Source organism: Cuculus canorus, chromosome 19, assembly GCF_017976375.1.
Source record: "Cuculus canorus isolate bCucCan1 chromosome 19, bCucCan1.pri, whole genome shotgun sequence".
Lineage (NCBI taxonomy): Eukaryota > Metazoa > Chordata > Aves > Cuculiformes > Cuculidae > Cuculus > Cuculus canorus.
Genome location: NC_071419.1, coordinates 6,613,271 through 6,632,556, shown reverse-complemented (window position 1 = coordinate 6,632,556; position 19,286 = coordinate 6,613,271). Strand labels below are relative to the sequence as shown.

The 19,286-nt window shown below is 44.9% G+C and overlaps 1 protein-coding gene across 22 annotated transcripts in view; it reads right to left on the bottom strand.

Moving 5' to 3' along the window:
• Window positions 1–19,286, bottom strand: part of DNM1 (dynamin 1) — a 66,721-nt gene that overhangs the window by 27,727 nt on the left and 19,708 nt on the right. For 18 of the 22 annotated variants that reach the window (XR_008453051.1, XR_008453054.1, XR_008453052.1 and 15 more), the window contains exons 2-10: window positions 14,204–14,277; window positions 12,905–13,054; window positions 12,407–12,610; window positions 11,815–11,913; window positions 10,963–11,123; window positions 10,002–10,144; window positions 9,783–9,918; window positions 8,543–8,610; window positions 7,358–7,496 (exon numbers count right to left, since the gene is read on the bottom strand). Coding sequence is in view for 15 of the 22 variants with exons in the window: in XM_054084614.1 (XP_053940589.1) it covers window positions 7,358–7,496; window positions 8,543–8,610; window positions 9,783–9,918; window positions 10,002–10,144; window positions 10,963–11,123; window positions 11,815–11,913; window positions 12,407–12,610; window positions 12,905–13,054; window positions 14,204–14,277 (1,174 nt within the window). In the remaining 7 variants the exon portion in view is untranslated. Of the gene's footprint in view, window positions 1–4,107; window positions 4,247–7,357; window positions 7,497–8,542; window positions 8,611–9,782; window positions 9,919–10,001; window positions 10,145–10,962; window positions 11,124–11,814; window positions 11,914–12,406; window positions 12,611–12,904; window positions 13,055–14,203; window positions 14,278–19,286 lie in introns of all 22 variants that reach the window. The other 4 variants (XM_054084616.1, XM_054084622.1, XM_054084612.1 and 1 more) reach the window with 1 other exon arrangement.

Sequence of the window (19,286 nt, the reverse complement as noted above, 5' to 3'; positions counted from 1 at the left end):
ACCCATGTTGGGGCAGATTTATGGAGCTGAAGTCTATACTCGCATCACACCCACACCACGCTGTTTGCCATATTACTGAGGAGGGAATCCTTTCCTGCTCAGAGAAGTAGCAGGACTTTACTGGCTGTGGTTCAAAAGATCTACAGAGACGATCTATGAGATACTTCCAAAATCAGCACCCTTGAAGCCCTCTAGGTTTCACACAGCACCTACCTACCTGCTGGATTGATAAGCTTCTAGGGATTTCAGTAGCAGTAACTGTATGCTTTTCAGGTCAGGCTCCACAGACAAATGAAATCAATCCTCCAGACCCAGGATCTAGTCTTGTCTTCCCCACTCCACCTATCCCCTATGAAATCATTTCACTCCCCATTTTTTAATATTAGCTCCAATTTGACTGTCATATCAAACAGGATTTCTCAAACATCCTCTCAAGGCGATGTATGAAAAAGGAGCCTCATTTGCCTGTGACTGATATTGCATTTTGTTTTGTTCCTCCAGTTTACATGAAAGAAGCTTCTTAAACTGGTTTGGCTTTCTGTTTTGTATACATAAGCAATTATAACATGATAGAAAGAACTGGCTCAAAGCGTGCAGCATCACTACAGGAAGCCAGATCCCACACTAACCAGCACCAATATTCCTAACACCCGACTACAGCCTCAAACCCTTTCAGTACCATTACAGTCAAGCAAGTTGCCATAGCCTGGAACTGAAATTGAGGGGCAGTTTGGACCCTGTCTCTTTTCAAGTATGTGGTTTGTTTTGAATACCAATAACCCTACAGAGGCAGGAAAAAACAAGTGGAATCAGCATTCCCCACCACCACCTTGTCTTGAAAGCACAAACTGGGTGTTCTCCATGATCTTTATGGTCCAGGCAGCTGGTTGCTCCATAGACACACAGGCAAAGCTTTCTGTTTCCTTTAGGGGGGGGTTGGCAAAGGATAGGTGGGCAAGATATGTGGAACAGAAAAACAGGAAGTTGGAAAACCTCTAAGCAAGTCTCAGCTTCTTTGCTTCAAATTAAAAAACCACAGTCAAGCAAAAAAATCACGTCAAACCTCCCACCACCACCCCACTCCCACCCAGTACAAATGCACACAAAGTGCAAAACAAGTTGTGGTTTATTCCAAACCCAGGTCATCCAGCAACATTCATATGCAAAAATAAATTGACAGCATCAGTTCCCATGCAGGAGCTTCCAACCCCGAGCATGCACAGGAGAAGCAAGAGTGGGCAAGGAAAGGGGACACCAACAAGCCACAGGATGTCACACCACCAGGGAACGTGCAATAGGGCATAGAGGGGCAAGGCGTTATCATCAGCAGTACAAACAGCACCCAGAAATGCCATGACTCTGAAAGACAGGAGAGCAGGCGACCCTTCAAGGGGTTAAGTCTGTCAGCCTAGGACCAGGTCCCAGCTCAAGTGGGTTTTCAATCCTGTTTTAGCTGCATTTGCCTGTTTAATCAAAATACAAGCTTACAGTCCTCTTTGAAAACCAATTTGTCCCAATGTTCCTTAGTTCCCCTCTTTGCAGATTCCAGGAGTACTTGCCAGCACATAGATCAACCTTTAGCTGAAGGGCTGCTGACTTGCAAGACCTTCCTGCACTTGAGATGCTGCAGTGCAGTCTGGCACAGAAGGTTCCTGCTTTTGGAAAAACACTAGCTAGAATATTGTCCTCCTAAAGGTAAGGGCTTACATGCTTACACCAGCTTTCTGGCGATTTTGGAGCTACTCTCCATTTAAGCAAGTGGAAGAAGCTCAAAATCAGACCAGAGAACAGCTGTTAATGGCTACCTTCTCCTCAGCCCTCAACTTTGTCCAATAGTCAGGAGATAGCCAACTGCAAATCTCTTTTCTTACAGGAAAGCTGTACTTCTGTAGACAACAAATGGGTTTGCCGCCTTCTCTGTTCTTTATTGATAGTCTCATTCCATCTATGCAGTCTTATCAACTACGCATACAAAGATTTCTTCACCATCTGGGGTGAAACGAAATAATTGTGACAACACACAAACAACAACACACAATAGTTGAGGACAGCAATAAACCAAGGCTACAGGACTGTTAGGCTAATTCAAGAGCCCAAGCGCTCTTCCTTTCAAGAAGCCTTGTGGGACTTGTAGTGAGCTTAAAGGTTTGGTTTTGTCATCTGAAAGGCAGCATCAGTCCACACCACAGCAGGCTGGGTATTACCTTACAATTAGCACCAGTCCTAAAGTAGCCTTTTCCAGATGCCTCCCCTAATAGCACATGCTCTCGTTCACATCAAGCAGTTAGAGCTATAACATGCAAGATAAATACTGCAAATTAACTACTGTCTCTCTGCTGTTACTGCCTTATGCCATCAGAACCCATCTCAGGCTGGCTGTTATCCTAGAGTGGTCTACGGCAGTTACCTTCTACTCTTTCAGAGGGAGATACAGGCAAGATTAACCTTCTCTCTACATACAGCCATTTGATTTTAAGCTTCCCCTTTGTTTACCAGTAGTATTGCTATCTATTTTCATTCCAGGAGTTACTTTGCATCTCTAACATCTGCCTCCATGGCCTCTACGGATTTTATTACAGCCATTAGTCTCCTACAATGTCACAGCTGCTATCACCTTCCTTACAGGATTATCTTGGTTGCATCACCTTGGAATACCCTCACGAGGTCCTCCACCATATCACAGACTAAAATCCACAGAGCAAGTGGGCATCCAGCCACCCAAACGACATGGTCCAATAAAAAAATTGGAATTCAACATCCTTGGGGTTTTTATGATCCTTCTTCCTCCCCACCCAGAGCAGACATCTCCAGCCAGATAGAGAAAACAGTATAAACCCCTCAAAATAAAAAACCCACAAGACAAATAGGCTGGAAAGGAGTTACTCTGCCTCGTCACATTGGCCTCCACAATCTGGCCACAAGAGGACTGCAAGAAATGGACTGGGCAGAGCTGGGGCCATGCCAGAGACATCTCCTTAACAGCGGCAGAGGTGAGCTCTGTGTTCCTAAGCACAACCAGACCTTACTAGTTCCACTCCTGCCTTCACTTTGAACTCGTATCAATTCTTCCCTTCCCTTCCTTCCCAATTTAAGCGTATACACTAGTTAGTCTGGCTGTCACCCCGCAAGAAGGGAATTGTAATTTTCAACTCCTAAAATAACCCACGAATCAGCCCTTTCCAATTCAGTTTCCAGAACACGCTTTTGTGCCACAGCCACATTTCTGGCCCCTCACTGCTAAGTTTAACACAAATTGCCACATCTGCTTTTTTTCTTCCTATTTTTTTTTTTTTTTTTTAAAGGAGGCATGTGGTGCCCTCTCCTGGGGGAAATCAGCCTGGAAAACCCAATGTGCTCCTGCCCCAGCCTCTAGGCAGAGTTGGACACCTCCACAGCACTCAGGGCAGTATCCCTCTCCACCTCCTGTAGTTCACAACACACGAGGAGAAGTATCCACGCCACCTCCCCCTGAGCACAGTCCATGGAGCAAGGAATCAGCAAGAGAATGATGCAGAGGGTGTAATGCCTGGAAAAGCTTTCCCCCAAGCCTTTTGGGACAGTAACCTTCTGTTGACTGTGAATATCCCTTGCGGAACACATTGCACCTCAGACTCTTAAGAGCTGTTGTTCTGTATGTGCTACTGCTCAACAGACAGGATGAAACCTGCAGACCACTCGTGCTGTGGGGACGCAAGGTCTTTTTTCCAGCTTTTCTAGGGCATCTGAATGTTTTTAAGGGGGTCCCAGATAAAACAAGTAAGAAGTTCCAAATGTGCAGGCAGTTGCACAGCAAACGGGGCTGGCAAAGGGTCCGAGTCACGCTAAAGTGAACACTGAGCCAGAGGTAAAGGGTATGCTAGAGTAACCCATTGGAACCCAGCTCACTTCTCTGCTAAAGAAGCCAGCAGCTGATGCCCACGTCTCTTGGCCTGCTTTTAAACTACTCTTACACCTGTGGGTTGCTGCTCTCCTTCAGATGCACCTTTATATCCATTTTCTCTCCCTAGGTTTGCTGGAATGTCTGGGCTGTGTGTGGAGAAACAGCGTGGAAGTGTGTGGGAAGGGGGTGGGCATTAACCTTTCTTCGCATTTTGTGGTTTTCTTTACCTTTTCGCTACACTTTCTGATGGTGGATGTGAGCTCACTCACTACCATATCCACACACTTCAGACTCGGCTCCTTCAACTTCTGCACCTGCTTTTTCACTATGGCTTCAAAAGCGAGGTCAGGCGTGAAGAGACCCGTTCTGCATGGCAGGGGCAGGGTGAGAGGAAGCAACGAGGAAGAAGAAAGCGAAGCAGAGAAAGAGCAGGAAGGAGGAGGAAAGAGAAAGAAGGGAAAAGAGAGAAAACACAAGGCAAAATGAGAAGTGAGATTTTGGTTCATTCCATTAGTTCATTGAACCAGGTGAGCATTGCTATGGGGCCTGTGCACTGCCAAGTATCAGGAGAGTCTACAGGCAAATGGAAGTGGCAAAGGGAGTGAAGGAGCAGCTGGGCCAGTGAAATGGTGAGCTGTCAAGAGCAAGATGAATGGATGGAACCCCCCAGGGATCAAGTGATCTCTTCCTGAAGGAAAGCTTCTTTGGATTTTAAGACAAAGCTGCTTGCCACGGTGAGCCACAGCCTCTCTTCCCAGAGGCTCACCATGTCTCATTTCCCTTTGTCTCAGACATTCCCCTCTCCTTCCCACCACATTTACCTCCCCTTTATGTTTTCCTTATTCCAGCTGCAGGAATCCTGACTGGGAGCCAAGCTAAGACCCTCAAAGGTCTGCCACTTGCATCTTGTTTTGGCAGAACTGAATTGATATCTCGGTTTCAGGGTTTCAGACAAACTGCTCCAGAGATCATCTCCTTCACCTCCCTTGTAACATTAAATTCCTCAGTGAAAACAGATGTACCCGGTGTTTATAAAAGATGCAAACACGCTACAGGGCACACGCCGCTACAAAAGCATCCATTCTGCCCTGCCAACCTGTAGCATCAGACCCAATATAGACCACATCTCCACAGAAACTAAAGTACTAAGATATAGCCTAATTAATCCTGGGGTTACTGCACCCAAAGAAGTTTTCCAGCACATCTTCAGCACCTCAGAGCTTCAGCCAGGATGCTCTTTGTTACGTGATCCGAGTTACTTGTTTAAGCATGGGGCACTACTGCTTTGCAAGTGCTTTCAAGGGATCAATGTCTCCTTGACTTTGGAAGCACATAGTGTCTTCCTAAAGATCCAGTTAATAGTCAACCTGGGGTGCTTACAGCTAACAACCGGTCCAGGACCAGCTACAGATAACCACCACCTCGTTTATATCTTATTTGCCCCTTCACCTCCTCTTTCACGCCCCTGTGGATACCATCTCAAGCTCCCAAGCAACACCAGTGTTAAAACTCTTAAACACATATTACAGGACCCACAACCAGTCTGCCTTTTAAGCAGCAAAGAGCTGGAGTATGTTACAGGATTCAGCTTCACCCAAAGCTCTCTTCTAAAGGTGCCAACAATGCCCCTTTTGAGCAACGCAAGGGCATTTCCAGAGCTGAGTCCATAACCTCTGACTCAGCAGTGGTTTCCCTCTAATCCAGTTGCCGTGCCAAGCTCAATATTCACCGTTTCCCCTTAAGGAGCCCTGCACAAAATAAATATTTAAAATTTTCAGTCCCTTCCAGTATCTGAGCATCACCTGAAAGACAATATTGTATTTCTTCAGATACAAAACTGTAACCATAGCTACTAGAGCACACAGAGAACAACTCGCTCTGAAGTCAACCATCAGATTCCTAGCAGTAGGATCCAAGCTAAAATGAAATGCATTAATCCTGAACCCATGAAATTTCCCCACCTCTGTGGCCTCCTTCCCACCCTTATTTCCCATCCTGCTGTACCCACCACCTGCGCCACAGTTGGAACAGATGGGCTATTCTGCAACTGTCAGGAAAAGAGGAAACAAAAAGAAACAATGAAGAAAAGTAGGAAATGGAGGGAAGGATGCAAAGAGAAAGAATGAGTGGGAGATTTTGAATAGCAACTGATGGATGGAGAACAAATCAAGAGAAGCTTCAGAGGGCATGAAAAAAAGGGCCCTTCTGATCCAGTTAGCAGGCAACTCTGGATACTTGGCAGCCTGAGGGCCTGTGCTTACCTGTCGCCAGGCTCTAATGGCAATTTTCTGGGTGCTCCCCACAGTCACACACCCCAAGAGAGGACAGCAGGACAGAAAAAGGAAGCTCCTCCAGCACTCTAGAAACCTGAGCAATTTCTCACTGTATCCACCTCGCTTTCCCAGCCTGAGCTGGGGGGAAAACTTGTGCCCGCACGCCTGAGCCCTTTCACAGAGGCTCTCGGCCCCAAGGACTAGGCATTTCTGCAACTATCACCACTCGGGCACCTTTCCCCACCCTTGCAGAGACAGGGTGTCAGACTGTCCAGACACCTCCTGCAACGCCCATTTACCTGCACCTGAATAGCCAGTGGCGATTCCAGTCTCCAATGCCCACACCACCATCCTAACCGAGGCACCTTTTCACCAGCACCCAGCCCTGCCTGAAGCAGCGAGCCATGGCTGAGAGCGACAGCACAAACCATCTTATCCTGCTGCCTTTCAACCCCAGCCTCGGAAACGAAAGCTGCCATATCCAAAGGACAGAACGAAGGCAGGCTCGCTCCCTCCCTCAGCCACAACAGATACCAGTATGGATCCCAAAGAGCAAAACCTGAAGCCTTCTCTCTCTCTCTGAGAGAGCAGGAGGACCCCAGGGGTTGATGGACAATAATTTGCTTTGTCTCAGCCATGTGCTGCTCTTCCAGGACAGGAGATGGACTGAGCCAACCAGAAACCAAGCCAAACACCACAGAGACGTTGCCCTGCAATATAACCCACAGCTGTAACTGCTGCAGTCTCCAAAGTTCAGCCCTATACGTGCCCCCAGCAGCACCCAAAGGCTACTTTGGGAATAACCTTCCTACTAACAGAATAGCAGATGGGATGAAATTTAAATCCCAGTTTCCGGCTTGGATAATAAATCCAGAAACTAAAGCCAAATGTGGCCATGTGAGAAGTACCTTTGGCTTTGGAAGGAACCAAAAGTCATGATACAAACAGAAGGGCATCAGGGACATCTCCTTTAGCTCCAAAACACTGAGGGAGCAGGGTCATGGCCCATGGCCCACAGAGCTTTTCTTCCTGTTTGGCTTGTTGGCTGGATCGCCCCAGGCGGGTACCGCTCAGGTCTAGTCATGCTGAGGAGGTGGTTAGAAACACCGAGTGTGGCTGCAGGCAAGTCCCTGCCCAGGTCACAATGCTGCGCCACAGCCAGCGAGCGGGTGGAAGGTGTCAGCTCCATGCTGCCTCTGGTTACCTTCTTGGTGCACTGTCTAACGGTATTGATTAACTCCGAAATGACCATGTCCACGCATTTCAGGCAAGGTTCTTTAATCTTCTTCACCTGCTTTTTCACAATGGTCTCAAAGGCCATGTCGGGTGTGAAGAGACCGGTTCTAAACACCCAGGGTGGGGATGAGACAAGGCAGGAGGGGGAGAAGGGGCAAGGAGAATGTCACAGTGTTACACACACATCTTGGAGCAGGCACTGCCATCACCGAAACCCGGCACCCGGGGTCGAGGAGTGTCACATCCCCTGGACAAGCCCTGACTGGAGTCCATGAAAAACAGGGGATGCTTGGCACTTCCAGGGAGGATGTGCTAAGGGCAAAATGGATCCCAAGCTGGACAGCCATGGACAGGCCACCATTTCACCTCAGCCATCAGGCCTGAGGGTGGCAGGGGTGACCACTCCACAGCATATTTTGACCTCAGAGCTGTGCAGCAGATGGGAGGCCTTTTCTGAAAGGTTTTCTTCATGACTAGGGCACTAACACGTTTGATCTCCTTTATTAAGCTCAGACAGTGACTGAGCAAAAAGAAAGGGGTGAAAATAAATCTAGGTTGGTAAATACAGACACATCCATAGTGGGCAGGAAGGGCTCCAGGAGCTGCTCACCTTCCCAGAAGCAGCACAACTTGCTTTCTGACAGCCAACCTCCACTGAGGGGAACACAACTGTGTTCGCTAACTACCTCCTGGGCCACTGGGATCCTGGTGATGGGCACCGCAAAGATCCCTCAGGTCTCTGGTGGAGGATGCGCTCAATGCCAATAACCATTTTGAGCAACTAACCCTTGGTTAGTATGGAGGCAGAAAGTGAAAACCAGCGTTGCAGTTTTAACTAAATGAAAGCAGTATGGGCTCATATCCCTCTTTCTATCCTTTCTTATGTCAAAAGACAAGAAGGAAGGAGAAAATGTCCAGTCACCAAGGCAGTTTTACCTTTTAGGCTTCTGCGACTCTCACAGGGGAAAGGAAAGCAAACTGCCTTGGATGAGTCTCCCTACTCCCAGATTCAAGCCACTGAGCTGGTCCAAGGAGGTCGTCCCTCCTCTTTAGCTGACCTACCGTACCTCTGAAGTCTTCAACTCCATTCGGAAGGTCTAGAGGTATCTACAAGGCTATATAGCCAATGGTCTGCCTAGTGCGTGATACGTGCCTGATACCATGGATGTTCTTGATGGCATAGCTGATCTCCCGCCGCAGCTCCTTCTCATCAAACTCCATCTGCACCAAGAGAGAAGTTTATCAGAAACTGTCGGACACTTATTTGCCCATCCCAAGGATGCACAACAGCGTGCTTTACAGAGAAGAGGTCCCGTGCCAGCACTACCCTGTGACAAAAGAGTTATTAGTCCAAGCGTTGCATACAGAGCCCAGCCGTAAAGCTTCTATTGCCAGTGCAGATATCTTGGACAAATACGAACAGTGAAGGGCTTTCATTTACAGATACCAAGCCTCAACATCTCCCAAGAAGCTTCTTTGAGATAAAACAAGGACTGAAGTGCTAGATTGCTTTCTAAAACAAACCATTTTGTCTCAAGACACAGCATGAGGGCTTGGCAGCTGGTTTTTCAGTCAACACCACTAACAGATCTACAATTCACATATAAAAATGTATTATCCAATACAGAGTAGGCTCTTGTATTTCATTAAAAAGGTCTCATGGTATTATTCAAATGCAAAAAAAAGGAGAGCAAAATGCAGAAAAACCACGAATGGAGTGATTTGGCTCCTGAGTCTGTTCCAACTGACATTAAAAAAAAAGTTTTACCATACCACTTCTGATCAGGTTAGCGCACTTCGCCATGCAAGAAAATAACTGTTCCATAAAAATCCTCTTCAACTGTTATGACCATAGAACAGTTTCTACACTGTTCCCACCTCCATGCCACTCGTAGGAGACAGACAGAAGTAATGCCAGGTGTATCTACACCTCCTTTCCTGCTTTTTGTGTTTCAGGGCAGCTTTAGGTCCAGTCTGGTGCTCAGGATCAAAGAAGTACAAGTCCAAGCACCATCTGTACTATGTGAAATTCAAAGTTGCTTTAGCATAACATCTGCAAGGGCATTCAGTCGTTAATTTACTACTCTTTGTGTTAAAGGAAATTAATTTGCAGATTAAATTTTGCATTTAGGAACTAAGCCAAAGAAATACTGTCGTTTAACTGAAAGAAAGCTAAGTTCTGTCACAAGTGCAGGGACTGAGGAAAGGTCAGTGCTTTGGGAAAGCTCCAATAAAGGAGACAAAAATAAGTGAAAAAAGTGATAGAAGGAAAAAAAATGAAATTAAGTAGCCAAAGGGAAAGATGAAAGATGAAAGGCAACAAGGGCAGTAAGGAGACAGGAGGTAACAGGCAAGAGGGGAGGGTGGATCTCAGGAGGGCAGGGAACAAGTACCTTCACAAGTTCAAAGGGGAAACGCTCATGAAAGATGCGGTTAATCCTAGCTCCTCCTGACAGCTCATAGGTATCAATTTGGTCTCCAGAGCCTTCAATGCGTTTCTCAAAGTCCACAGCAAACTGCTGGACCATCCTGAAAGAAGATAAACACCGTGACGTACCAGTGATGGCTGAGCAGTCACCTCCAGGGAGGGATACGCAACTGAGGCCACTTACTGAAGCAGAGCTTTGGTCTTGCGAGCAGGGTCATCAGGACGAAAGTTCTTGTACTCCTCCACCTCTTTCTCAATGGAGAGAAGCTGGCTTTGGAGCTTGTTCCGCAGCCCTGGCAGGGTGTCACGGATGTGGTTGGTTAATTGCTGCACAAGAAGAAGGTTTAAGACGGTAATAAACCTGTAGGCATTTACCAGGAAGAGTTTACTACCTCCACACCACAAAATAAAGAGGAATTGCTCCTCTCTTCTGTATTCAATCCTCCTGAGTGATCCTACAACTAGGTCTATCTCAGGGCAGAGAGCAGTAATAAGTTGGGTGTTTCAGTTTCCACAGAGCAGACAGTGAAAAACTCCAGTTTAAAGAGGAATATTTAAAAAGAAGGAAAAAGAATGAAGTAATTTATCACTTTAGAGCATTTCAAGGGAGCAGAGAGGGAAGTAACAATAAGATGCTACTTTATGAGACAGGATATAAGACAGCCATAATAGATAGGAAAATGACTATTGGTATCACATTTAAATCAATCTTTGCAGCTTAGTTAGGTACAGAGACCACAAGAAATTTAGAAGGTATCTTTTTGCTTAACCAGAAAGACCTTGCATTCTGATAGCGTGAATGCCATGAACCAAGTATTGATTTTGCAACAGTGTCACTGAGAGGATAAAGCAGTGCTCTGCCTTTGGGCTGTAAGCGCTGTTATTTGCCTTAATGGGTTTCACTGGATCAGTATTACGCAGGCATGCTTCAAGGGACTTGGCACCAAAATGCCTTTTATGGTGCAGAGGAAGAAGAGTTAACCAATCTTCACTAGTCTCACTTCAGTACAACAGTTTAAAGCATTTATTAGCTTGTTGACCACAAGTTTCAGTTTCTTCTGTACTCTTCCATCTCAGAAGAGCCCTGATGGCCAGCCTAGCCATGCTTGTGACAGTGGGCAGTAGTTTGCAACTGTTGACAGTACCTGGTTCAATATTTTCTGCAGGTAGGGGGTTCCCATGCGATCAGCCATGTGTCTGTAGGCTGGGTGGGAGAGAAAAAACTTCCTCTCTGCAGCCAGAGCTGCCTGAATGTCCTTCTTGCCATCAATGTCCTTCTGACTTCTGTTGACTACACCGATGTAACCTGTAAGAGTGGGGTTAGAGATCAGATGGCTTAAAGGATGAGAATGTAAACAGGACTCAGACTAAGAATGAAGTTACCCAGCTGGCAGCACTGCAAAGGGGGAATTCTGATGGCAACACATTATTAGGAAGCAATTGCAAGAGTTTTAAACTAGAATTTTGACTGAATAGCCCAAGTCTTGATATAAACATCTATGCAACTGAGAATTAGCTCATTTATTACTTTTCCCCCAATCATGAAGCATACCCTAGTCTCATTCATTTGAGACTCTTCTGTTAGAGTCCTTAAGACAGGTACTTCACTATGGCTATAACAGAGCACGTATTACACTCCAAAGTTATTTCACCTGACAAACTATTGTAATCTCATCTACATAAAGACGAAGGGTCTTTTGAACAAGAGTTCCATTTTTGCAGCTTACCTTTTTAAAAAAAGTAAGGAAAGAGAAAGCAAAGGTAAGAGCATAAGGCTACGCTTCTGCTAGGACTATATATCAGGGTACAAATACCTAAAAAGTTCCTATTAACAGCGCGACTGATCCCTGTTCCCCAGCTTTTCTCAGTCCCAGCTTGGAACAGAGACGGCGTAACCACAAGCTGCAACACATGTTGCAGGAAGGGGATGAGACCTGGGCATCTCACACAGGGAAAACGGAGGAAGGAGATTCTGGACAAAGCATGAGGAAACATACCTCTACGGAGAGGAAGCAATTTATTTTCTAACACATCTCGTGCATCAGTTCCTTCATCCATAAGATCCAGTTTAGTGATGACTCCAATAGTGCGTTGCCCTATGGAAAAGATACAAAAGATATTTTCCTCTGTTCACAGAGCTTACAGATTGCTCCACTTGGCTGCTCAAGGGCTCTTGAACTCAAATGTTACAGTTCCCGTTGTGTCCAGGAGGCCAAGAGAGCAAAACAGACAGTAGTTGAGCTCAGTTCTGTTATAACCTGCTGAAACATGCACACGCTGTGCTGCAGCAGAGAGGAATTCTAGTGCAGGTGTTCCTATTTTTCTCCAGGCAGAATGCAGAGGACTAAAGGAAAGGATATCCTTTATCTCTTTGGAAACGGGGCTCAGACAAAGGAAGAGAAAGGGAATAACAAAAATCCTATTACATAACTGTTAACACTCACTAGCATCTCTCAGAAGAGTATATGTTGGTGAATATACAACCCAAGACAACAGACACTAGCCCACATCTACTGGGCTAATCACAACCAGAGGGTAAAAGGAAAATTAAGCTACTGTCTAGTAACATCACACTAATTAGATACTTACCTTGAGGATCCACTTCCTTTGCAACTTTCAGGGCATCAGAATTGGCCAAATCAGAGTTGGCTGGGGATACTGCCAGGATGAGGCAATTCTCTTTGGTGACAAACTGCATCAGCATATCTCGGATCTGAAACTCGATGTCAGGGGGCTGGTCCCCTACTGGGACTTTTGTCATACCCGGTAGATCCACCAAGGTCAGGCTCAGGACTAGACACAGGGAACAGAAGGCAGCACTGTGACACCCACACTGATGGAAAAGAACAGACTCAGAAACAAGTTTCTGCACAGACCTCAGTTGTTTCAAGGAGTTCTGCTACCAGTCAGCTACTTCAGCTGGCAGACAAACCCATTTTAGCAGAAAGGGCTAAGGCTGGCAGTTTGATACAGCATGGCCCAAATCCAAGCACGCTCCCCTTCTCATCTCTGTTCTTTCTGTCTTGTATGACAAAGCAGCAACCTGCCTCGTCCGTCTCCTGACTCAGATGCTGCATTAGGACTCACCATGAGGAGAGTAGACTCGAAGATTGATGGGCACAGGGGAAATCCCTTTGTTTGAGCCGGTAACACGATCCGTTTCAGCCTCAATCTCCAAACGGATCTCCTCAAAATCAGTGAATTTTTTTCCTTTGCAGTGTAGGAACTCGCCATATTCTATTTAAACAGAGAGTCAGAAATACTCACTGAAATCAGAAAGCAATGAAAACATGTCCTGAAGCAAACCAAAATCAGTTGAAGAGAAGGAGTCTGGAAAGGGGCTTTTCCACTAGGACCTCGCAGGTTAGCACTGAAGTTAGTGCAGCCACATCAACATCTGAGAGGACTCAGTTGAGGCTGACATCTTCACAATCCAGCTTTTGTCTCAGCAAAGGCGGCATCCTCACTCGTCTTCATCCAAGTAATAATCCAGGACCTTTTCTGTCCATATTAAGCAATGCATACTAAGCCTAAAGCAGTGGAGACATCCACAACGACACTGGGAGCTCCCTCAGGAGAACTTGGACCAGCTTTGTACTACAGTGCTGGGGTAAATAACAGTTTCACTACATAATACAAACATTCAAGAGAGCCAAAAAACCCCATTGACATGGCTTTGGGTTGGCTGATGGCTGAGTTTGTATGTCAGCCCTTGAGTAAGCTAACCAATCCAAGGACCTTCTGTTTCAATTTTAAAAGCCTTCTAAAAGCGAAACTGTCTCCTTATTGCAGACAAGAGGACTGCCATGGATAGAGCAAGTTCACCTGACAGGAGTGGGAATGTGTACCTCGACACATTCACTTGCCAGCTCCTGGATGAGATCTTCACTTATATTAAGTAATGAAAATATCCTCCAAGTAATTAGCAGTAATTGTAATTGGCAGTAAAAGTAATTGGGCAGTACTGAATTGCCCAAAAGATCATCCACAGAACTCTGTAGTCTTTCTTCTCCAGATCCCAGTGTCCTTACACTGAGTTTTCAGTACATTAAATCATCTCTGCCCAATCCTTATTTCAATACATTATCAGCAGGGTCACTTGGCTCTTAGGTATTAATCACTCAGAAGAGTCACAGCTGCATAGGTAAAGGAGTAGGCAAGGAGCCTTGCCTAATCCATCAAAACAAAAAACTTAAGCAGCATTTTGCTTCTGTACATTTAACGCAGGTGTTAAACAGGTAGAACCGAAAACCAGCTGCAGGATATTTTTATGAGGAAAAATTCTTATTTATTTTTTCCACACTGAACAGTGTCAGTGGTTAAACGAGACCCTTCTGGACTAAAACAGTAATCCAGCTGGATACACAGGCAAGAGAGCTCACATACCTGTGGTGGAGTTGACCAGCTGCAGGACCAGTGGGCGCCTGGTTACGATGCCAGACCCACGTGGCAGAAAGTCCCTGAAATGAAACAGGAAGTTTCAGATGAGTGAATGATTGTTTCCTTCCCTTTTCACAGATTTTCTGCTTCTATAAGCATACCAGGATTCTAACAGTCAGTCTCAGCCATGGCCATAAAGAAGTTTAAGGCACAAAACCCAAGTGCTCCTCCTCAAGGAGGATAAGAGCTTGTTGTTCTTTAGAAGCCCATACTCACAGCCCATCCTCTCTAATCCTGTAACAGCTACAGCTCCCTCAACTCTAGTTCCAAGCTAACTAACAACCCCATTTAATATAGCCGTCTGTACTTTGGAAAGAAATAATCTCTTTCATTAGAAAGAAGAGAGAAGTTGAAGCATAGCCTGAAAACTAGCACACCTCCTTTTGACAAAATACAATTACCCAAGCAACAACAAAACTCGCTCAACACCCCGAGCCTCAGGGCTGGAGAAGACACCGCGTTGTTCCAGCGAGCAAACACCATATGATTCTGAAAGAATCAAGAGCAGCCAAAGGCTTGCGTCCACCCAGGGTTCCTCCTGGCCAGCTATTCAAAGCGTACGTATCACCAAGGCAAAAGTGGCAGCGGCTTCCTTCTACATTCACAAGAAGCCTGAATTTTTGTGTACTTCCAGTCATTTCAAAGGAAGGAAGCCTTTCCCTATCCTTCTGCAAATGCTGACCTAGCAACCACAGCCCACAAGTTCTCCTTTGCTTTTTCTTTCTCCAATTCCAAGTGCTTTGAGCAAGGCTAGGCATGCTCACTGCATCCACCGATGACCGTGCTGGTTTGTGGGCTGGTTTTCACGTACTCAGCTGTTCACATGGCTCTTCAGGAGCCACCGGGCATTTCTGAAAGTACAAGCGATTGCCCAGTGGGAGAAGCATCACTTCAAACCATGGTTCCTACAGCATGAATATGGTTTTCTTTGTTAAAAGACATCCTACCTACATTGCTGGAACTCTAGCACGCAGTCCTCCCTCCCTCAACAGTTGTGACAATGAATAATTTGGCTAATTTGGTAGTGACTAACCACCCAGGTGAACAAGAAATCTCTATTTTGAGCATCTTGCTCTCGGCCGTGCATGAGCTTAACAGTGACAAAAGCAAAGATGAGTAACGAGCTTTTGTTTTAACACATCAGACAAGGACTTGAGCAATTTTGTTTCAGCTCCTGGGTTTGGCCACTGACTTCCTGACATATGAAAGCTCTACTTCTTTACATTTCCCTTTCCTCAGCTATAAAAGTAATTTCTCCATCTGTAGGGCTGTCAAAATAACTTCAGAACATCAAAAACTGCAGAGTAGTTCCAAGTGAAAGGAGGATATGAAGGCATCCTACAATCTCTAACAACTCAATTAAAATATCTGCAGTAATTTAAGTCTGGAGTAACGGGAACTCTGGTACAACTCTAACAGTTAAAATAAGACTGTAACCCATTCTCATTATTTCAGACTTCTCAGAACCATAAAGAGTTAACCAGGGTTTCTCTTCCATTTGTTTTTCAAATAGAGTTTTTCCATTCCAGTGGGAATAACACTGGAATCTTTGAAGTATTGCATCATTCTAGCAGATTTCTGCTGCCTCAGATCCATTCCTATATGTCTGTGGTCAACACATCAATAAAGACCTACTCTAGCATCAGTTTTTAGCCTAACAAACCCATCTGAGTTGCACTGACTTTTGAATTTAACTGTGCCTGAGAAAAAGGCATCCTATTACTACAGATGCCCTTTCCAGCACACCGAGACAAAGCTCTAGTTACTGATCTCCAACTTGCAGTATCAAATCCTGCTTTAGTGTAAGAAAAGCACTACTTGCATTTACAAGCACGAGCTTGTAAGATTCCATTCACGCCGTGCTCCATGTTTCCCTGAAGCTTTCTGCCTTGGCCAAAATCCTGACTTCTCTGCTGTCCTTGTCACAGCCGCTAAGGCAAAAACTCAGGACAAATACAGACGGAAAAAAACCCCTGTGTGGCATCTGGATTCCAGCATTATAAAAAAATGATGCCATTTACTGTGTTAACTGAAGGAGCCCCTGGGCTATTCCAAGGAAAACAGTCCTCATAGAGGACAAGACGAGAAATCCATCAGCCAAATTTAGTCACCTAAATCAACACTCCTTAGCGCTGCTTTAGTTCTGAGTGAAAATGCGCAAATGGAATAATCAGAATAATCAGAAAACGGATGTGTTCTTATCCACAAATCACTGGCAGGTACATGTGATTCAACTTAAGTTTTCTCTACACTTGACTCCTATCAGAAGTTACAGACAAAAAGCTTCATAAAAAACTACAACTGATACAGCAACAGCCCACTGCATCCGTATTGTTTCCTCTTCTTCCCTTCCTTTCTCCCCATCTCTTGGACAAACCCCTTTCTCTCCCAGCTCCGGCTAAGCCTTTCAAATCATAAGGCACTAAAAAGTACAAATTAGTAAATTCTGCGACAAATTGGCCAGGAGCCAAGGAGAAGGAAACACATGGGAGCATCGCCTGCCCTCTTGCAGGCATCAAATTGCTGCTGTAAATCAACTACAACAACACAGCATGTGTGACGGGGACAACACGCAGCACAGTCTGAATCCACATAGGAGCCAGGTAAAAGATCCACACACAGACCTCTGTTGCTCCAGAAAGGGCAGCACAAAGTGACGAAATGAAGTCAGAATTAGGGAAACGATATGTGAGATAAGAACAACCAGATGTCAGATGACTTGGGCAGACAAGAGTAGAAGTGTGAGATAAAGCGGGTTATTCAATTCTAACACAGGAGATGCATGGTAAGAAGGCTCAAGGAGGGAAATAGATGGAATAAGTGTTCAGAGATAACACGCTATAAGGCACTGAGTGCTGGAACAAGGAGGGCAGCAGGGATTCGCCTGTAAGACAAGGCAGTCTCTAGCACGACATCAAAAGCAGCCTCATTATAGACATCGCCATAACAGACTTTGTGCTTGAAATGTTATTCCATTAAGTTGAGAGCACCAACCCCCGGGTTCCTCCTCCACTTTGTACCTTAAGAACTGAAATTTATGTTTTTTGTCGCTTTGTTCGTAACATGCAGTAGTGGCACGACAACATTTGATTTCCTACACTTTTAAGCAGGAAAACCACACTGTGCCACTTCTTCAGACTAGGCTTCATCCAGAGAACCCAGCAAAGCAGCAGCTAAAACAGACAGACAAGCTGTATTCAGGGAATATAAATACTTAATTTTCTTGTATCTTTTTTTGCTTAGCTATTGACTCAGAATTCCCTATCAAGATATTGAGATACAGTTCTAGCAATGCGATTCCAAGCATTTTATCAGAGTTGGGAAAGTAGAATCAGATCATCTGAGAGATGATCTGCTTCTCATCAGAGAATCAGCCACGTTTCTCAAACCATCAGTTATTAGAAGACTTACACATATTTTGTACTCATTTTCTATTGACTACTGTCACAGAGGATATTGAGCTAGATAAATTCTTGGCCTGACTGGCAATAGATGTCCTCTTCTAAATAAAGACAACAAAAAGAACCAAGGATGCAAATCCCAATGGATCCCAGACTAGAAGAGCTCAGGCAGGGAAGTGACCTGAAAAGGCATTTATTGTTATATTTCGCACTGCTCACTTCTGAAGTGCTTACACATGTTCTCCACTAGCTACTTCAGGGCAAACCAAATCACATCATCCCTTCCAGTCTTATTTCTATTTTAGTACGCAGAGCTGCATTAAAGTACAGATTTGAGCTGAAAGCTGCATTAGTAACGCAATAAAAGTAATATTTGAGGGATGAAAAGCAATCTAGCAGCTACTGCAGAGCAACATTCAAACAAAATCCAAACACGCTGGAAATAAAGACAACCTTTACATCATACAGCAATACATTTATGATCAGGGCACTGGAGGCTCAGGGTTTCCCTAGTAGTCTCTAAAAGTCAAGCGCTATATGAAAACCCTCAATGTACTAGGTATCTTGGAACAGAAGAAAAAGGTGCTATTCATGACAGAAAAAGCATGTTTGCTCTATAAACAAGTTCCAGAATTCATTAATGACTTGCACAGTACAGAGAATTACAAGTTAAAGGTAACACGGACTAAACACATTTCCCTCTAGACTATAAGACACACAAGAGTGACAAACTGCTTGTATAATCCAACCTATATTGTACTGAAAGGGAAGAAAATGTCGATAGACGCAGTCAAAAAAAGTAGGGCAGATACTTGTATGAAGAGTCTGAGACTTAGTGAAGAGGCACACGTTGACTTTCAGGCAAGTTTCTTGTGTTTATTCACCTGCTACTACATTGAAGAAAGTGTGACTCCATTAATTATCTCATTAAAAGAAGGCACTTGCATGAGCTGGTTTATTTGTTCTTAAAGAACACACGATTTGCTAGTCAAAAAAAACACTTGTTTACTCCTTTGGTCAAACACTTGCTCTTGGATGTGATGTTTTCTTGCCAAGAGATAATCAGATCTTTGGAGCAGGAGGAACTAGTCTTCCAGCATTGCAGTGGTCATTTTGGGCGTATTGTGCTTGGTTCACCTGCTTTGTTAGAATAAACGCTCTCAAACCTGATAAACACAAAAGAAGCGATCACATGAGCAAGTCTGTCCCTTCATGCTTTGCCAGAAGCAGTTAGCTCGCTCTTAGGCTCGTGATCTAAAGCTTAGAGATTCCTCGTAACAGTCAGTGTCATCTAATTCCAGCAATACAGCATTTGTGGGCACCCTGCCTATGATCCTGAAGCCACAATTCAGCAGCGGTAACCACACCTTCCTTCACTGTTAGAAAGTGAATATACTAATGGCAGTATATTAGTGTATATATATATATACTGCATATCTGCTCAGATAGCAAGTGCCTCTCAATAGTCTTCTACTCCAAGAATGAGCATTGCGCGTTCCCTCCTTCCATCAAATTCAAGTGGAAAAGCACCTCTTCCAAGCCATCGCCTTTGTGTTGCATAAAGACACTATCTACTTTTTCACAATTCCTCGCTTTAATAAAACCCTGAGGTTTTTCAAGAGATCACT